Source organism: Papilio machaon, chromosome 17, assembly GCF_912999745.1.
Source record: "Papilio machaon chromosome 17, ilPapMach1.1, whole genome shotgun sequence".
NCBI classification, from domain to species: Eukaryota; Metazoa; Arthropoda; class Insecta; order Lepidoptera; family Papilionidae; genus Papilio; species Papilio machaon.
Window position 1 is genome coordinate 105,777 of NC_060002.1, and position 14,358 is coordinate 120,134.

The 14,358-nt window shown below is 62.7% G+C and overlaps 2 protein-coding genes across 2 annotated transcripts; both read right to left on the reverse strand.

The window, feature by feature from the left end:
* Positions 1–2,247: 2,247 nt before the first annotated feature.
* On the reverse strand, positions 2,248–4,671 carry LOC123721892 (caskin-1-like). The gene has a single exon (XM_045681966.1). It carries the CDS (start codon positions 4,669–4,671, stop codon positions 2,248–2,250), a length of 2,424 nt encoding a protein of 807 aa, XP_045537922.1.
* Positions 4,672–8,736: 4,065 nt separating this feature from the next.
* On the reverse strand, positions 8,737–11,046 carry LOC123721893. The gene has a single exon (XM_045681968.1). The coding sequence runs from the start codon at positions 11,044–11,046 to the stop codon at positions 8,737–8,739; it is 2,310 nt and encodes a 769-aa protein (XP_045537924.1).
* Positions 11,047–14,358: the final 3,312 nt, after the last annotated feature.

The window sequence follows — 14,358 nt, forward strand, 5'->3', positions numbered from 1 at the left end:
CCCGTCGAGGACAAGACCCAGATATTTTATCCGGGCCTTGACCCCGACTTCCTCTCCGTTGACCCGGAGGGTGGCCCCCGCAGGTACCCTCCACCGAGGCCCTTTAAAACAGAGGGCCTCGGTCTTACTGAGGGCCACTCGGAGGCCTAGTGCCTCGATCCTCCGGGTCAACAATGTGGCTCCGGCCTCAGCCCTTCTCACGAGCCGGCTCCAGGTGGTGTCCCGGACGGCTACCAGCGTGTCATCTGCGTAGCAGATGACCGCCATCCGGGACAGCACCTCTCCGCGGATGGCCCAGTCATACCCGATGTTCCACAGGAGGGGCCCTAACACGGACCCCTGTGGAACACCGGAGGCCATCCGCCTCTCCTCTCGACCGGTTCTCCCCATGTAGGACACTACCCGCCCTTGCAGGTAGTGTCCCACGACTCTCCGCAGGTAGAGGGGCACTCCGTGATATCGGAGCGCCTCCTCTATTACCGCAAAGGGGAGGGAGCCGAAGGCGTTGGCGATGTCTAATGACACCGCCATGGCTCCCTGCCCCTTTTGGGCCGCTTCGTCGGTGAACTTCTTCAGGGCGGCCAGGGCGTCCAAGGTGGATCGTCCTGACCGGAACCCGAATTGGTTCACCGAGAGCTGCGGCCCGTCCCTCTCTAGATGCTGGATGATCCGGGCAGCTATAACTCGCTCAAGTAGCTTCCCGGCCTCATCCAGCATCACTAGTGGGCGGTATCCCGACGGAGAGTCCGCGGGGCGGCCTTCTTTCCTGATAAGGACCAGCCGCCCCTCCTTCCACACCTCAGGGAAGTGCCCCGCTGCCAGGCAGTCCTCGAAGAGGCAGCGTAGGCGGTCCCCGAGGTGCTTCAGCGCGATGGGGAGAACCTTCCCCGGGACCCCATCCGGTCCCGGGGCCTTCCGCGGGCCTTGGAGCCGGCGGGCCGCCCCTAGCATTTCCTCCTCGGTTATCGGAGGAGGATTAGGGACGGCGGCGTCGTCCTCGTCGTCAGTCCTCTGTTGCGACATGCGCGGTGGCTCGAATGGGGGGCTGTCTGGAAATAGCCCCTCTACCACCGCGCTGAGGACGGCCGGCTCCATGGCCTCCGTGGGGGGCGCCGTTTTGAATTTGGCCCGTACCATCCGGTACGGGCGCCCCCACGGGTCCGCGTCCAGGGCCGCCAAGAACTCCGAGTATGCAGCGTCCTTGGCGGCCCCTATGGCGGCTTGGAGCGCCTTCTTGGCCGAACGCATTTCGGCGTGAAGGCGCTCTAGCTCGCCCGGCTCCCGATGCCGACGTCTTCGGCACCGGGAGAGTGCACGGCGGGCAGCGTTGCTGGTGGCACGCAGGGCCGCGAGGTCCCGCGACCACCAGTACACCCCCTCTCGGGGCGTGAGGCGTCGAGCCCTAGGCATTGCCGAGTCGCATACAGCCGTCAAGTCCCGACGGAACCTGGCAGCCCTTTCTCCGACCCCCAGGGATTGAGGGGGGTCGGAGGCCCACGAACAAACAATAGCGGCCTCCTCTGCCAGGTCTTCGTCGAGACGTGACAGCTGCCACCTAGGGAAGACGCCCCTGCCGCCCGCCGTGCGGGTTTGACGCCCAGGGGGCGCTGTGGAGACCCTGAACCTGATGTACAGGTGATCTGACAGGGTCTCCACATCCTCCAGGACGCGCCAACACGAGATGCGCGCGCCGATATTGGGGGTGGCAAACGTCACGTCGACAACTGAGCCACCCCGTGCGCGCACACATGTGAAGGCGCTGCCCCGGTTCTCCGGGACCAGGCCAATAGTGAGGGCCCAGTCCCGAAGGTGCGCCCCCTTGACGTCAGTGATGGGGGATCCCCAAGCCGCGCACTTAGCATTGAGGTCCCCCATCACGATGACCTGGGCTGGCAATGCCCTCCGCACCACCAGCTCCAGGCCATCCAGGAACCTCTCAAATTGCGAGAGGCTCCTGTTCGGGGAGAAGTAGACTCCGATGAGCACTACTTCTCCCCAGTTTGCCGCCACGTAACCCGCACCCCTCTCTCTGAGAGAGAGGATTTGCGGGCCCGTTGGCGGCGCCACCATTCCGACCGAGCCCTCCGTGTCCCCGACCCAATGAGGCTGGGAAGGGATGAGGTAGGGCTCGGCCACGACAGCAACGGCAATTTTCCACTCCGCCAGGGCCTGCATGAGCAGGTCCTGTGCGCGGGCGGAGTGGTTGGCGTTGGTCTGCAGGAACTCCGTATGCAGGTGTCTGGGCATTTATGACACCTGCATACGTTCCTCTTCGGGCGGTTGATGCGGCCCGGACGGCGGCTGCGCTCTTGGCGCAGGGGGAGGGCCGGTGGAGCGGGCCTTCCCCCTTATGGTGGGGGGGGTGCATTTAGCCCCCCCCATGACGTGGGCGTGCGGGCAGCCTGTCCTTTTGCACACGGCGCAGTGGACAGGCGCCTCGCACGCAGCCCTCTTGTGGCCCTCTTGGCCACATCGGAAGCAGAGGCGACCATCCTCCGCTTCCGACGGGCATAGGGCCCGGGTGTGGCCCAGCTGCATGCACTTAAAACAGCGCAGCGGCCGGGCCCTTACCGCGGTGACGGTGGCCATACTCCACCCTATGGCCACCTTTCCTATCTGAGCGACGGCTTTTGCCGCCGCTGCCGGACATCTCACAAGGGTGGACCCCCCACCCCAGAAGCTGGGCCTGATTAGGCCCACTTTGACGGCCTCGGGGTGGCAGCCTCCGATTGTAGCCAGTTTGGCTGCCACCTCCTCGCACGTTATCGTCTCGTCCAAACCCGAGACCCGAAGGTCTGCGAGCTTGGACGGACGCGCGATGTCCGCCCAGCCGCCAATGACGCGTGTCAATTCGGCGGCCAGGCGGTCGGCCGTCTCTTCTGGGGTGCTCCCCCCCACCTCCATCAGCTTGGAGCCGGTCATGCTGGTACGCACCTTGACCGTCTCCAAGCCGAGGTCCCTAAGGCAGATCGCCGCCTTGGCCTTGGCCAATACATCTGTATATTTGGCCTCGGCGACCTGACCTTCCGCTGTCGTGATCGTGGCCCCCGGTTTGAGGGTGACGGTGATGGCCGCCGTCTTGGGGGCCACGATCTTTACCGCTTTGGGGGGGGGGGCAGCCCGCTGCGTTCTTACAGGATGAACCTGTGCAGCGGGCGGGGCCCTGGCCGGAGCCTTCTTCTTACGGGCCTTCCGGCCGACTACCTTGGACCATGGTGTTTCCTCGCCCCCGGGTGTTTGGGGGGCGGGTTTGGTGGCTCCGGCTTTGGCCTTTGTGGCCGTCTCTGCGCTCCCTCCTCCGCCAGCAGGTGGAGGGGGGGGAGGGGCGGCCGGTCCGGTCTTGCTAATCTTCCGCTTTGTTTTCGCTGGACCGGCTTTGGCCACAGGGGCCTGGGCCGGTCGTACCTCCACGGTTTTGGTGGCACCAGCCACTAAATTGGGCCGGGCCACAGGGCGCGGCGGCGGCGGGTGGTTCCTGTCCGCCTGGAGAGGCGGCCTGACCACCGGCTCAGGGGGGAGGCGCGTTTCTAGGTCTCCTAGGCGGGCGTTAACCATCCCGCCTACGGACTCTAGAAGGTCGCGCCTCATCTCCTCGAGGGCGCCCCTGAGCACGGTTTCCACACTCTCCTCCCGGGCCGGAGGAGTCTCCCTCGGAGTCGCGGCCGCTTTTTTCTGCGACTCCGAGTACGCTTCCTTGAACGCTTTTAACTCCGCGCGGATGAGTTCTACTTCCCGCGCCAATCTGGCGTTCTCCGCGCGGAGTCGGCGTTGCTCCTCTTGGGGGGTGATTGAGCGGAGCTCCTCCACCGCCTCAATCACCCCCTTTGTGGCCCGGTTTATCTGGCCCAGGACCGTGCCCTTAATGTGGCCGCTCTTTTTAACCTCCCCCTGAATGGCGGCCACATTCAGGAGGGCTTTTGCAGCCAGGGCCTCGATAGTAGCGGCCTCCGGCTGGGAGCACCTTGGCTCCGAAGAGTCTCTGGGCAGGAGGCAAGGAGGCCGGTAGGGGGGGGGGTTCGAGCCGCTTGCTCCACTCTCCCCCTCCTCCGCCATGTGCGCTCTCGCCTCCTGCAGATAGGCGGCATGAGCCCCTGGGCGTCTAGGGCGGCCTCTTGCCGCCGTGGACACCTTGGTGGCGACCGGGGCCGCCGCTCCGTCATCTTTTAGCGCCCTCTTCTTTGGCATCTTTGCCGCAAATTTGAGGGCGAGTCTCGGGGCTGTGGGGGCGGTCTTACTCGTCTCCGCCAGGTCTTTTGTGCCCTCAACTGTGCTGTCCGAGTCTGAGGATAGCCCAGACAGTCCCGACATTCCGGACACTTCGGATACAGACACTAGCTCAGCGTCGCTAGTGTCGTCCTCCTCCGTCGGGTTTTTGCCAGTCTTTGGCCCTCTCTCTCTCGACGCTTCCCGTCTTTCCTTTTTCAACAAATCCAAGTCGCTCGCAATCGTTGTCAATATTCTTGCAGTGGTCGTGTGGCATCCTTTGGCCCCCCCAGAATACGTGGGCCGGCCAGAGGTCAGAGTGACCTCTGGGAGGGATTCTCCGCTGGCGTAGCCAGCGGTACCCTCCTGGGGTAATACATTTTTCGAGTCTGCCATGGTCATTGGTGGTCCGGCGTTGTCGGACACCGGAAGCCGCCTTTGTTGAGCAGGGTGAGGTCCCCCAGTCATGACGCGCGGCCTTGGAGGCCGCCATACTCCGACCGAAGTCCGCTGCCTTTTAACGTGATGCCGCACGCCCTCGTCGATGTTCCGCAGGCCTGCCCGGTATGGGTGGCCCTGTCCGGTGTAGCCCTACGGAACATCCACCTCCTCCTCAGGGTAATTTTTTATAGAGGTTTTCTTCCTCGCGGCCCCACGCTCAGTGCGCAGAGCCCCCGTTTCCGCTCAGTGCGGACTTACGGTTTACTTGGCGTCCACCGATCATAAAGACCAGTGGGCGCCAAGTGTGGTGTTGCCACCAGGGTAATTTTTTATAGAGGTTTTCTTCCTCGCGGCCCTACGCTCAGTGCGCAGAGCCCCCGTTTCCGCTGGGTGCGGATTTACGGGTTTTGGTGTTTGGTTCGCGGGGCGAAAAAAGCCCTACCCCAGCAATATGCCGGGGCGTTCCCCTATCCACCACCCGGGGACGCGCCACGTCGGAGTTCACCTCTCCGCCCACTCGGACAACCGAGCAGGTCCGTGGAACCTAACCTAACCTAACCTTTTTTTTTTTTTTTTTTTTTTTTTTTTTTTTTTTTTTTTTTTTTACGAGGGGAAATGCAGTTACGCACCCCTGCGCCGGGCCTGTATGTGCAGTGGCGCAGGGAGTGTGGGACTCGCCTAAAGTCGTTCGGCCATACCCACTAAAACCCCTCGGGCCCTCCATTCCGCCTTGTGGCTGGGTCACGGGAACACTTGCGCAATCTTCCGCGACCCAGCCGGCGTTGTCCACTCGGACTCTCCTCTTGTGGGGACAAAGATGTAGGGAGTCCCCACAACACACGTCTTAAGGCGCACCCGATACCAGGCGCGCCTAGCACTCGAAGGTTTGGCGGGCGATGGGCCAATAGGCCGTCCATCGCCCGGAGCTCTGCCATTACGGAGGCAGACGGCGGGTGTGCGCCTGCTGCCTGCGCCCGTCGCGACGACGGCGAAGAGGGTCCGCGGCTGCGTCCTCCTCCCGCCGACGTTCCGCCGCCTCCTTCAGCGCCATCACCTCTTCGCAGAAGGAGGCGACAGCGTTCCAGGAGCTCTCGCTACCCACCATCGCGTTGACGACAGCGGGCAGCGAGAGGTCCATCCCGATTTCTGCCACGAGTGCGGCGCGCTGGGCCGACCAGTGCACACACGACTCCAGAGTGTGCTGCGCCGAGTCCTCAGCGTGGCCGCACTCATGGCACCTCGCACTGGGCTCTCGCCGCGCAATCCGGCACAGATACGCCCCGAAACAACCATGTCCCGAGAGTACCTGCACCAGACGGAACGAGAGAGCCCCGTGCTTCCGACCCGTCCAGAGCTCGAGGACGGGCCGGATCGCCTCAATGGTGCGTTGGCCGGCGGACGCCGTAAGCAGCCGCTCCCGCCATTCAGTAATGAGCTGCGCCTCCGCCGCCCGCCGCCACGCACTCTCCTGATCCGGGGGAGGGATCTCCCCCCGGGATCGGGCATCCACTCTCCGCCAGTAGGCGCCAGAGAGCACCTCCGCGTCTAAGTCCCATGGCGGTGTCCCCGCCAGCACACAGGCCGCGTCGCACGACACGGTGCGATAGCCACGACTTACTCTGACCGCCATGACCCTCTGCGGCTTTCGAAGCAGGGCTCGAGTCCGGGCGGTCAGAGTATCCGCCCAGATGGGTGCGCCGTAAAGCGCCATCGACCGCACCACGCCTGTGTACAGGCGACGACACCGCGAGCCCGGGCCGCCCAAGTTTGGCAGGAGCCGGCTAAGGGCCCCAGCTGCCCCCATGAGCTTCGGGACGAGACGCCGGAAGTGCTCTTCGAATTTCCATCGGCTATCGAGGACGAGTCCGAGGTATTTCATAGTGCCCCCGACGCCGATGGAAATTCCGCCCACCATGACCGCGGACTGGGTCGGAGGTGCTCGTCGAGGCCCGTGAAAATACATGGCCTCCGACTTGTGCAATGCAACCTCCAAACCCAGGCGACGGATCCTGGCCACCGTTATGGCCAAGCCAGCTGTGGCCCTGCATCGGGCCTCCCTGTGGGTGCTGCCCCGCGCCGTCACCAAGGTGTCGTCGGCATAGCAAACGACTTCGACACCGCTTGGGAGGGGCAGGCGCAGCACCCAGTCGTACCCGATGTTCCACAGGAGCGGCCCGAGAACCGACCCCTGCGGAACACCGCACGAGGTTGCCTTCTGCAACCAGCCGACGCTGGTTGGATACGCGACCGATCGCTCGGAGAGGTAGGCCGCGACGATCCTCCTGAGGTACGGCGGGAAGCCGTGGTATCCCAGCGCCTCCCTGATGGTTTCCCAGGGCAGGGTGTTGAAGGCGTTGGAAATGTCTAGAGACACGGCCAACAACACCTCGCCCCGGGACTCGGCATCCTCCGCAAGGGTCCTCACCCGCGCAATGGCGTCAAGGGTGGACCTGCCAGTGCGGAAGCCGAATTGGTTGGCGCTGAGATTCGGCCCCACCCTCTCCAGATGCTGGACGAGACGAGCGGCAACGACACGCTCAAAGAGCTTGCTGATCTCGTCCAGCAGAACGATCGGCCGGTACGCCGACGGCTCGTGGGCCGGACGTCCATCTTTTTTGAGCAGGACCAGTTTCCCCTTCTTCCACTCACTCGGGAACTGGCCCCGCTCCAAGCAGGCCTGGAAAAGTGCCCGAATCCACGGTTCGAGCGGCTCCAGCGCTAGAACCCAGGCGCAACCGGGCACACCGTCGGGGCCGGGGGCAGTGTTTTTAGCGCGCATGCGCAACACCGCCGCCCTCAGCTCTTCCTCCGTTACCGGCGGTGCACCTGAATCCGCTCCTCCCTCTACAGTGGGGTCAGCCATTTCCGGCGCCACGAAACCGGCAGCTGCTGGCGGGAACAGGCCAGCGACCACCGTGTCGACTTCATGAGGCTGAAGACTCTGGGTGATGGGGGGACCCCTAGACCGGAGCTTTCGCCGCACGGCCTTGTAGGGCCTCCCGAACGGATCGATGTCCAGAGTCTTCAGCATCTCGTCATTCGCCTTGTCCTTCGCCGCGCCGATCGCCGCCCGCAGGGCCTGGATCTCACTTCTGTAGAGGGAGTAGAGCCGCTCTTCTTCCGTCGGGTCCCGACGCCTCCGCCGACGGTAGCGGGTGTACCGGCGTCTCGCCGCCACGCAAGAACCGCGCAGCAGCGTGAGCTCGGCGGTCCACCAGTACACCGGCTTTTTGGAGGGGACGGAACGGACCCTCGGCATGGCCCCGTCGCAAATACGCGACATGGCCGCACCCAACCGCGCCGCCTCCTGACCGACCTCGACCACAGACTCTCGGGGCGCGGAGAACCACGCCTCCACGAGAGCGACCTCGACCAGGAAATCCCGGTCCATCTGCGACAGCGACCAGCGTGGGCCCTCCCCGCTCGGGGGCCGGCCTGGGACTGGGCTCGGGTTGGACGGGGACGCGGAGATGTCGAACCTCACGTACCGGTGGTCCGATAGCGTCTCCACGTCCTCGACCACCCGCCAGCCACGAACACGGCGTGCCAAGACGGCATCGGCGAAGGTGACGTCAACGATGGAGCCGCCCTGACGCCGCACGCACGTGTTGACCGACCCCTGGTTAAGGACCACGAGTCCGGTCTCCACCGCCCAATCTTCCAACTCCCGGCCTCGCGGATCTGTCGCCGGGCACCCCCAAGCCGAGGATTTGGCGTTGAGGTCCCCCGCGACGAGCACCCGGGCGGAGCGACTTCCGCCTACCAGGACGCCGACCTCAGAAAGAAAAGACTCGAAGTCGGCGAGACTCCGATTCGGCGAGAAGTACACTCCGACCACCATGATGTCGCCGACGAGGGCCGAAACGTATCCCCGGCCTCGGACCACGTCCGCGAAGGCCGGAGAGCCTGCGATGGACCGGGATGTTATGGCCACCAGCCCGTCTGCGTCTCCCACCCAATCGTCCCCAGCTGGGACCCGGTATGGCTCGGCCACCACCGCCACGTGGATGTACCACTCCGCCATGCTCTGGAACAGAAGGTCCTGAGCTCTGGCGGAGTGATTGATGTTGGCTTGGAGGAGGTTTAGGGCCATTATTCCACGACCATAGCAACCTCCTCGGCCTGCGGCGGTGCCGCCTGTAGGGGTGAGGCAGTGGGCTGTCCGACCGTCGAGTTCTGACCGTCCCCACCTCCCTTCTTACTTCTCTTCCCCTTGGGTGGGGAGACGCAGGCTTTGTTGCCGACTCGGTGCTCCGCCGGCACGCCGGCCGCAGCGCAGACCACGCAGTGAGGCGCAGCGGTGCATCCGCGGGCCTTGTGCCCTGGTTGACCGCACCGGAAACAGAGTCCGGAGCGGTCCACCCCCTGGCACTGGCCGGATAGGTGCCCGGGAGCCAGGCACCTGAAACATCTCATTGGCCGGGCATCCAGCACTCTAGCCTGGGCGGACACCCAGCCCACCAGAAGACGACCAGCGGTCACGATCTTTTTCGCAGCCGCGACGGGACACTGGACAACCACTGATCCCAGTCCGTCGCGGCCGGTGGACATCACGCCGGCCCGCAGCTGCTCGGCGGGGCACCCTCCCACTGCAGCAATCGCGGCGACCACCTCGGCATCGGTGGTAGAGTCGTCTAAGCCTGACACCCGCAGCGCCACCGACTTAGTAGGCCGGGAGACGCGGACGACTTCACCATCTAGGACCTCCCGCAGCCTTTGGGCCAGGGAGTCCGCCTTCTCGCCACTGGAGGCGCCTGGGAACTCAAAAATACGACCCCCGTTGGCAGCCTTCCGAAGGCGAACGCCCTGGGCTCCAAACTCGGCCGGGTTAATCCTCTCCTTTGCCGAGGCGAGGACGCTTGCATAAGTGGCACCTCTCTCTGATGCACCCGGCTGCAGCGTAATGACCACCGCAGACGACCGGGGCGCGTGGAGTTTGGCGGCACCAGCCTTCTCCTTTTGTCGCCTTTTGGGCCCCACCTTTATCCACTCACCCACCACGGGCTGCGACTGCTGCTGCCCGGGTGGTGAGTTCTTTTTCTTATTCTTCCTCCTCTTTCTCCTTCTCTTGCTCTTCCCCTTTTCCGCAGTAGCGGGTGAGGGGGCGCTCGTGCCCTGTGTCTCGGGCCGGCTCTGGGCGGGGCCCGGCGGGCGCTGCGATGGCGCAGCGGGAGCCTTTCGTTGGGTGCCGCTGGTGCCTGGCTGGGCTGGCACTTTCTGCGCCGCCTGCCTGGCCGCTCCCTGTTCTTTTCCTTTAGCGGGCACCGTCGGCTGCCCCGCAAGCTTGGCAGCGTACGAGCTCCCGTCCCTCTTCTTATCGGCCGCGAGAGGCGGCCGCAGGTTCCTCTCCGGGAGGAGTCTGTCCTCAAGCGAGGCCAGGCGGGCGTTCATCATGCCTCCGACCTGGACCATCACTGCACGGCAGATCTCCTCCACGGAGGACGTCTCGTTCGGTGTTTGTGGGGGCCGTGATGCGGGGACGGCCTTCACTGTCATATCCAGGTGGGAGGAGACTACGGAACCCCGTTTCCGCAGATCCTCCTTTATGGCTGCTAGCTCCTTATGGAGTGCATCCATCTCGGCCCGCAGGCGGGCGTTGTCCGCCTGGAGCTGGCACGTCTCCTCCGATAGTGTGCGGGCCCCGAGGACTTCCACGGCTTCCTTAATTGATACCGCAGCGTCCTTCAGGGCTCGCACAAAGTTGCCCTTCAAATTGGAGGACTTGGTAGCGACCCTCTCAATAATGGCCAAGTCCTCCTGCACCTGCTCTTGGAGCTGAGCGGCACACCTCTCTCCCGTCCTATCGTCAGGTCGGGGAAACAACGCAGACCGCGTCTCGCGCCGGAAGCGAGCGAGCTCAGCTTCTTTCTCCAGGTCTTCCTCCTTTTGTTTGGCGCGAGCCTTGGCCGCTGCCCTCTTCTCTTGTTGGCGCCACCTTGCCGTCACTGGGGACGCCGTCCGTTCATCGTCCGTGGACCCCTCACTGAGGCGGGGCCGTTTGGCGCCGAGCATCGCTGCCATGGCATCCGAAATCGGCCCTCTTTCGGCAGCGACGGTGATGCTGCAGTCCGAATCGGACGCTGCTCCACCATCGCACTCCATCCTGTCACTTCTCGTCTTTCCATCCGATGCATCGCTGGGTGCCGCGATCGGCAAGCGTTCCAGCCGCACTCTCGCCTCTTTCATTTTGACGCCGTCCAGCGACGGGCGCCTCGTCACCTCCGAATCCAGATCGCGTGCAATCGTTTCCATTATTCTAGCCTGAGTCGTCGTATAGGAAAAGCAGTCCTTGCCCCCCCCAGAATACGCGGGGCAGCCCGCGGCCGTGGCCACGGGGAGGGATTCTCCTCCGGCAGTGCCGGAGGTACCCTCCTGGGGTATTTCGTTTTGTTGGCTTGCCATCTCATACTTTGTCCAGTGTTATCGGACACCGGAAACCGCCTTTGTTAGCAGGGTGAGGTCCCCCTTCCATCAACGCACGACCTATAAGGCCGCCATCCACCGACCAAAGTCCTCTGCAGTTTAGAGTGCTGCCGCACAACGTCGTTTTGCCCAATAGGGAGGCCGGGTTGACCAACCCTATCGCGCCGAGGGCCTTGAAGACCCACCATCCTCCGACCCCTCAGGGTCCACTGGTGTTCCTCGCGGGCCTGTCCGGTATGGGAGGCCCTGTCCGGCATAGCCCCGCGGGAAAAACACCCCTCCACTCCGCACGACGGCACCTCGGTGCACGCCGCGCCTAGCACCGCCCAATGGGCGTGTACTCCTCCTCCGGGTAATTTTTTAGAGAGGTTTTCTTCCTCGCGACCCCACACTCAGTGCGTAGGGCCCCCGGTCCGCTCAGTGCGGATTACGGTTTGCTTGGCGTCCACCGATCATAAGACCAGTGGACGGCCAAGTGTGGTGTTGCCACCGGGTAATTTTTTAGAGAGGTTTTCTTCCTCGCGGCCCCACGCTCAGTGCGCAGGGCCCCCGGTCCGCTCAGTGCGGATTACGGTTTGCTTGGCGTCCACCGATCATAAAGACCAGTGGACAGCCAAGTGTGGTGTTGCCACCGGGTAATTTTTTAGAGAGGTTTTCTTCCTCGCGGCCCCACGCTCAGTGCGCAGGGCCCCCGGTCCGCTCAGTGCGGATTACGGTTTGCTTGGCGTCCACCGATCATAAAGACCAGTGGACAGCCAAGTGTGGTGTTGCCACCGGGTAATTTTTTAGAGAGGTTTTCTTCCTCGCGGCCCCACGCTCAGTGCGCAGGGCCCCCGGTCCGCTCAGTGCGGATTACGGTTTGCTTGGCGTCCACCGATCAAAATGACCAGTGGACGGCCAAGTGTGGTGTTGCCACCGGGTAATTTTTTAGAGAGGTTTTCTTCCTCGCAGCCCCGCGCTCAGTGCGCAGGGCCCCCGGTCCGCTCAGTACAGATTACGGGTTATCCGACGGTGGCCGAAGCCCTCGCCCACCGGTCAAAGACCGGCGGACCCGCCATCGGGATAGCGCATCACTGCGCTCCACCCGTCTAGTGTTTGGTTCGCGGGGCGAAAAAAGCCCTACCCCAGCAATATGCCGGGGCGTTCCCCTATCCACCACCCGGGGACGCGCCACGTCGGAGTTCACCTCTCCGCCCACTCGGACAACCGAGCAGGTCCGTGGAACCTAACCTAACCTAACCTAACCTAACCTTTTTTTTTTTTTTTAAAGAGGGGAATGCTTTATGCATACGACATGCCCCGGGGGGGACACGAAGTTATGCGAGATTCTCTCCCCTAGTGGGAGCATACCCGCTAAACCACCTCTGTTCCTCCTGCGCATTGGTGACGGGGCTACGGGCACGCTTTCGCACTCCTCCGCGGCCCCGTCTGCGCTAGCCGCCGAAGCAGCTCCACCACTGGGGTGGGTGAACCCACCATCCATCCTTTAGGGGAGGCGCGCCGGAACGATACGCGCCATCCTCCTTGCCCTTCGAAGCGGGTGACAGGTCCCCCCGAACCTGCCACCACGGGGCTATGGAAGCCGGAGAGACGAGGTTTTACCCCCGCCTCCCCAGCCACCATCGGCGGGTCCGATGTCGGGCCCCGCCGTTGACCCTACGGGCCGCGGAGGGGCTGGGTATGCCAGTACCCCTCCGCGGCCCCACCATACACATCCGGCCACGAGGGCTGCAGGGGGCAGGATAAACCAGTACCCACCCGCACCCCCCGCGGCCCCACCTCCAGGCATGCTCCGAAGCGGACCCCACAGTCCGCCTCTGGCAGCCTCCTCCGGGTGGGTCGGCCCTGCACGCTAGACTAGCCCAGTCCGGCCCAAGACAGCCGGTCCTGCACGCTAGGCCGACCCTGGTTCCTCTTAGCTTCACCGTGGGAGGCAGCCACGGTTACTAGAGCCCCACCGCCACGACAAGGCGGGAACCGTTGGTGGGGAACCTAACCTAACCTAACCTAACCTAACCTAACCTAACCTAACCTAACCTAACCTAACCTAACCTAACCTAACCTAACCTAACCTAACCCGGACATTGGGATCAAAATAAAGGAGCTCATTACAAATACGGAGTCAATAAAAAAGATGATAAATCATGATATAATGAATAGGTTCGACGAGTACCCCCCGGGTAGGGCACTATGTGGAAACGTGAAGAAGTTAGAGGGCCTCATGGAAGAAATAAAAGAAATAAAAATAAATACGGAAAAAACCAGTAAGAAGATGGAAAAGCTTGTTAAGGCAACGGAAGGTGCTGAAAAGATGTCAGAAGAGATATTTAAGAAAATAGAAGAAACAGACCTAAAAGTAGAGACAGTCGGGACAAGGGTTGGGGAGGTAAGGGAGGGGGTGAAAAAGTACGGAGAAACCGTTAGGGAAACCGGAAAGGCCATAGAGGCCCTCAAAGTCCCGGTGGCTACATACGCTGAGACAGCGAGGGTCCCGATATCAAAGGCCCAGCCCCCACTATGCCGACCGAATCATGCCCTCATTGTATCCTCTTGCTCGGAGAAGGATACGAGTGAGAATGTGATTGACAAAGTTAGGGAGACCCTTGACGCACGTAAGTCTGGGATACAAATAGACAGAATACGAAAGATAAGGGACGGCAAAGTAGTAATCTGCTGCGGAAATAAACCTGAGCTCGAGAAGATGGAAACGCGACTTAAAGCTAACGATGGGTTAAAACTAGAGCCGGCGGCAAATCGGGACCCCCGAGTGATAGTGAGGAACGTATTCAGCTACAACTCCGAAACGGACATTATTGAGTCCTTAAGGGTACAAAATAAGAGATTGTGGCTGAATATGGATCCGAGTCACTTTAGAGTGAAAGAAGTATACCGAAAGAGAGCGCGTAACCCTCATCAGGCCCACGTGATCCTACAGGTCTCCCCTCAGGTTTGGCGAAGGCTAATCGAGGCGGGGACAATTTTTATCGACATCCAGGGCCTGATCGCGGAGGATCAGTCGCCGCTGATGCAGTGTACCCGTTGCCTGGGCTATGGTCATGGCCGCAAGCACTGCAAAGAGACGGTGGACCTTTGCGGCCATTGCGGGGGGGAGCACGAGCGTGCGAAGTGCCCCTCACGCATGGACGGAAGGGCCCCCGTCTGTCGGAATTGCGACCGAGCCGGACAACAGGAGGCGGGACACACTGCATTCAGCGGCGACTGCCCCATACGACAAAGATGGGACGCTATAGCGCGCGCGTCAATAAGTTATTGCTAAGGGCGCCGCAGTGG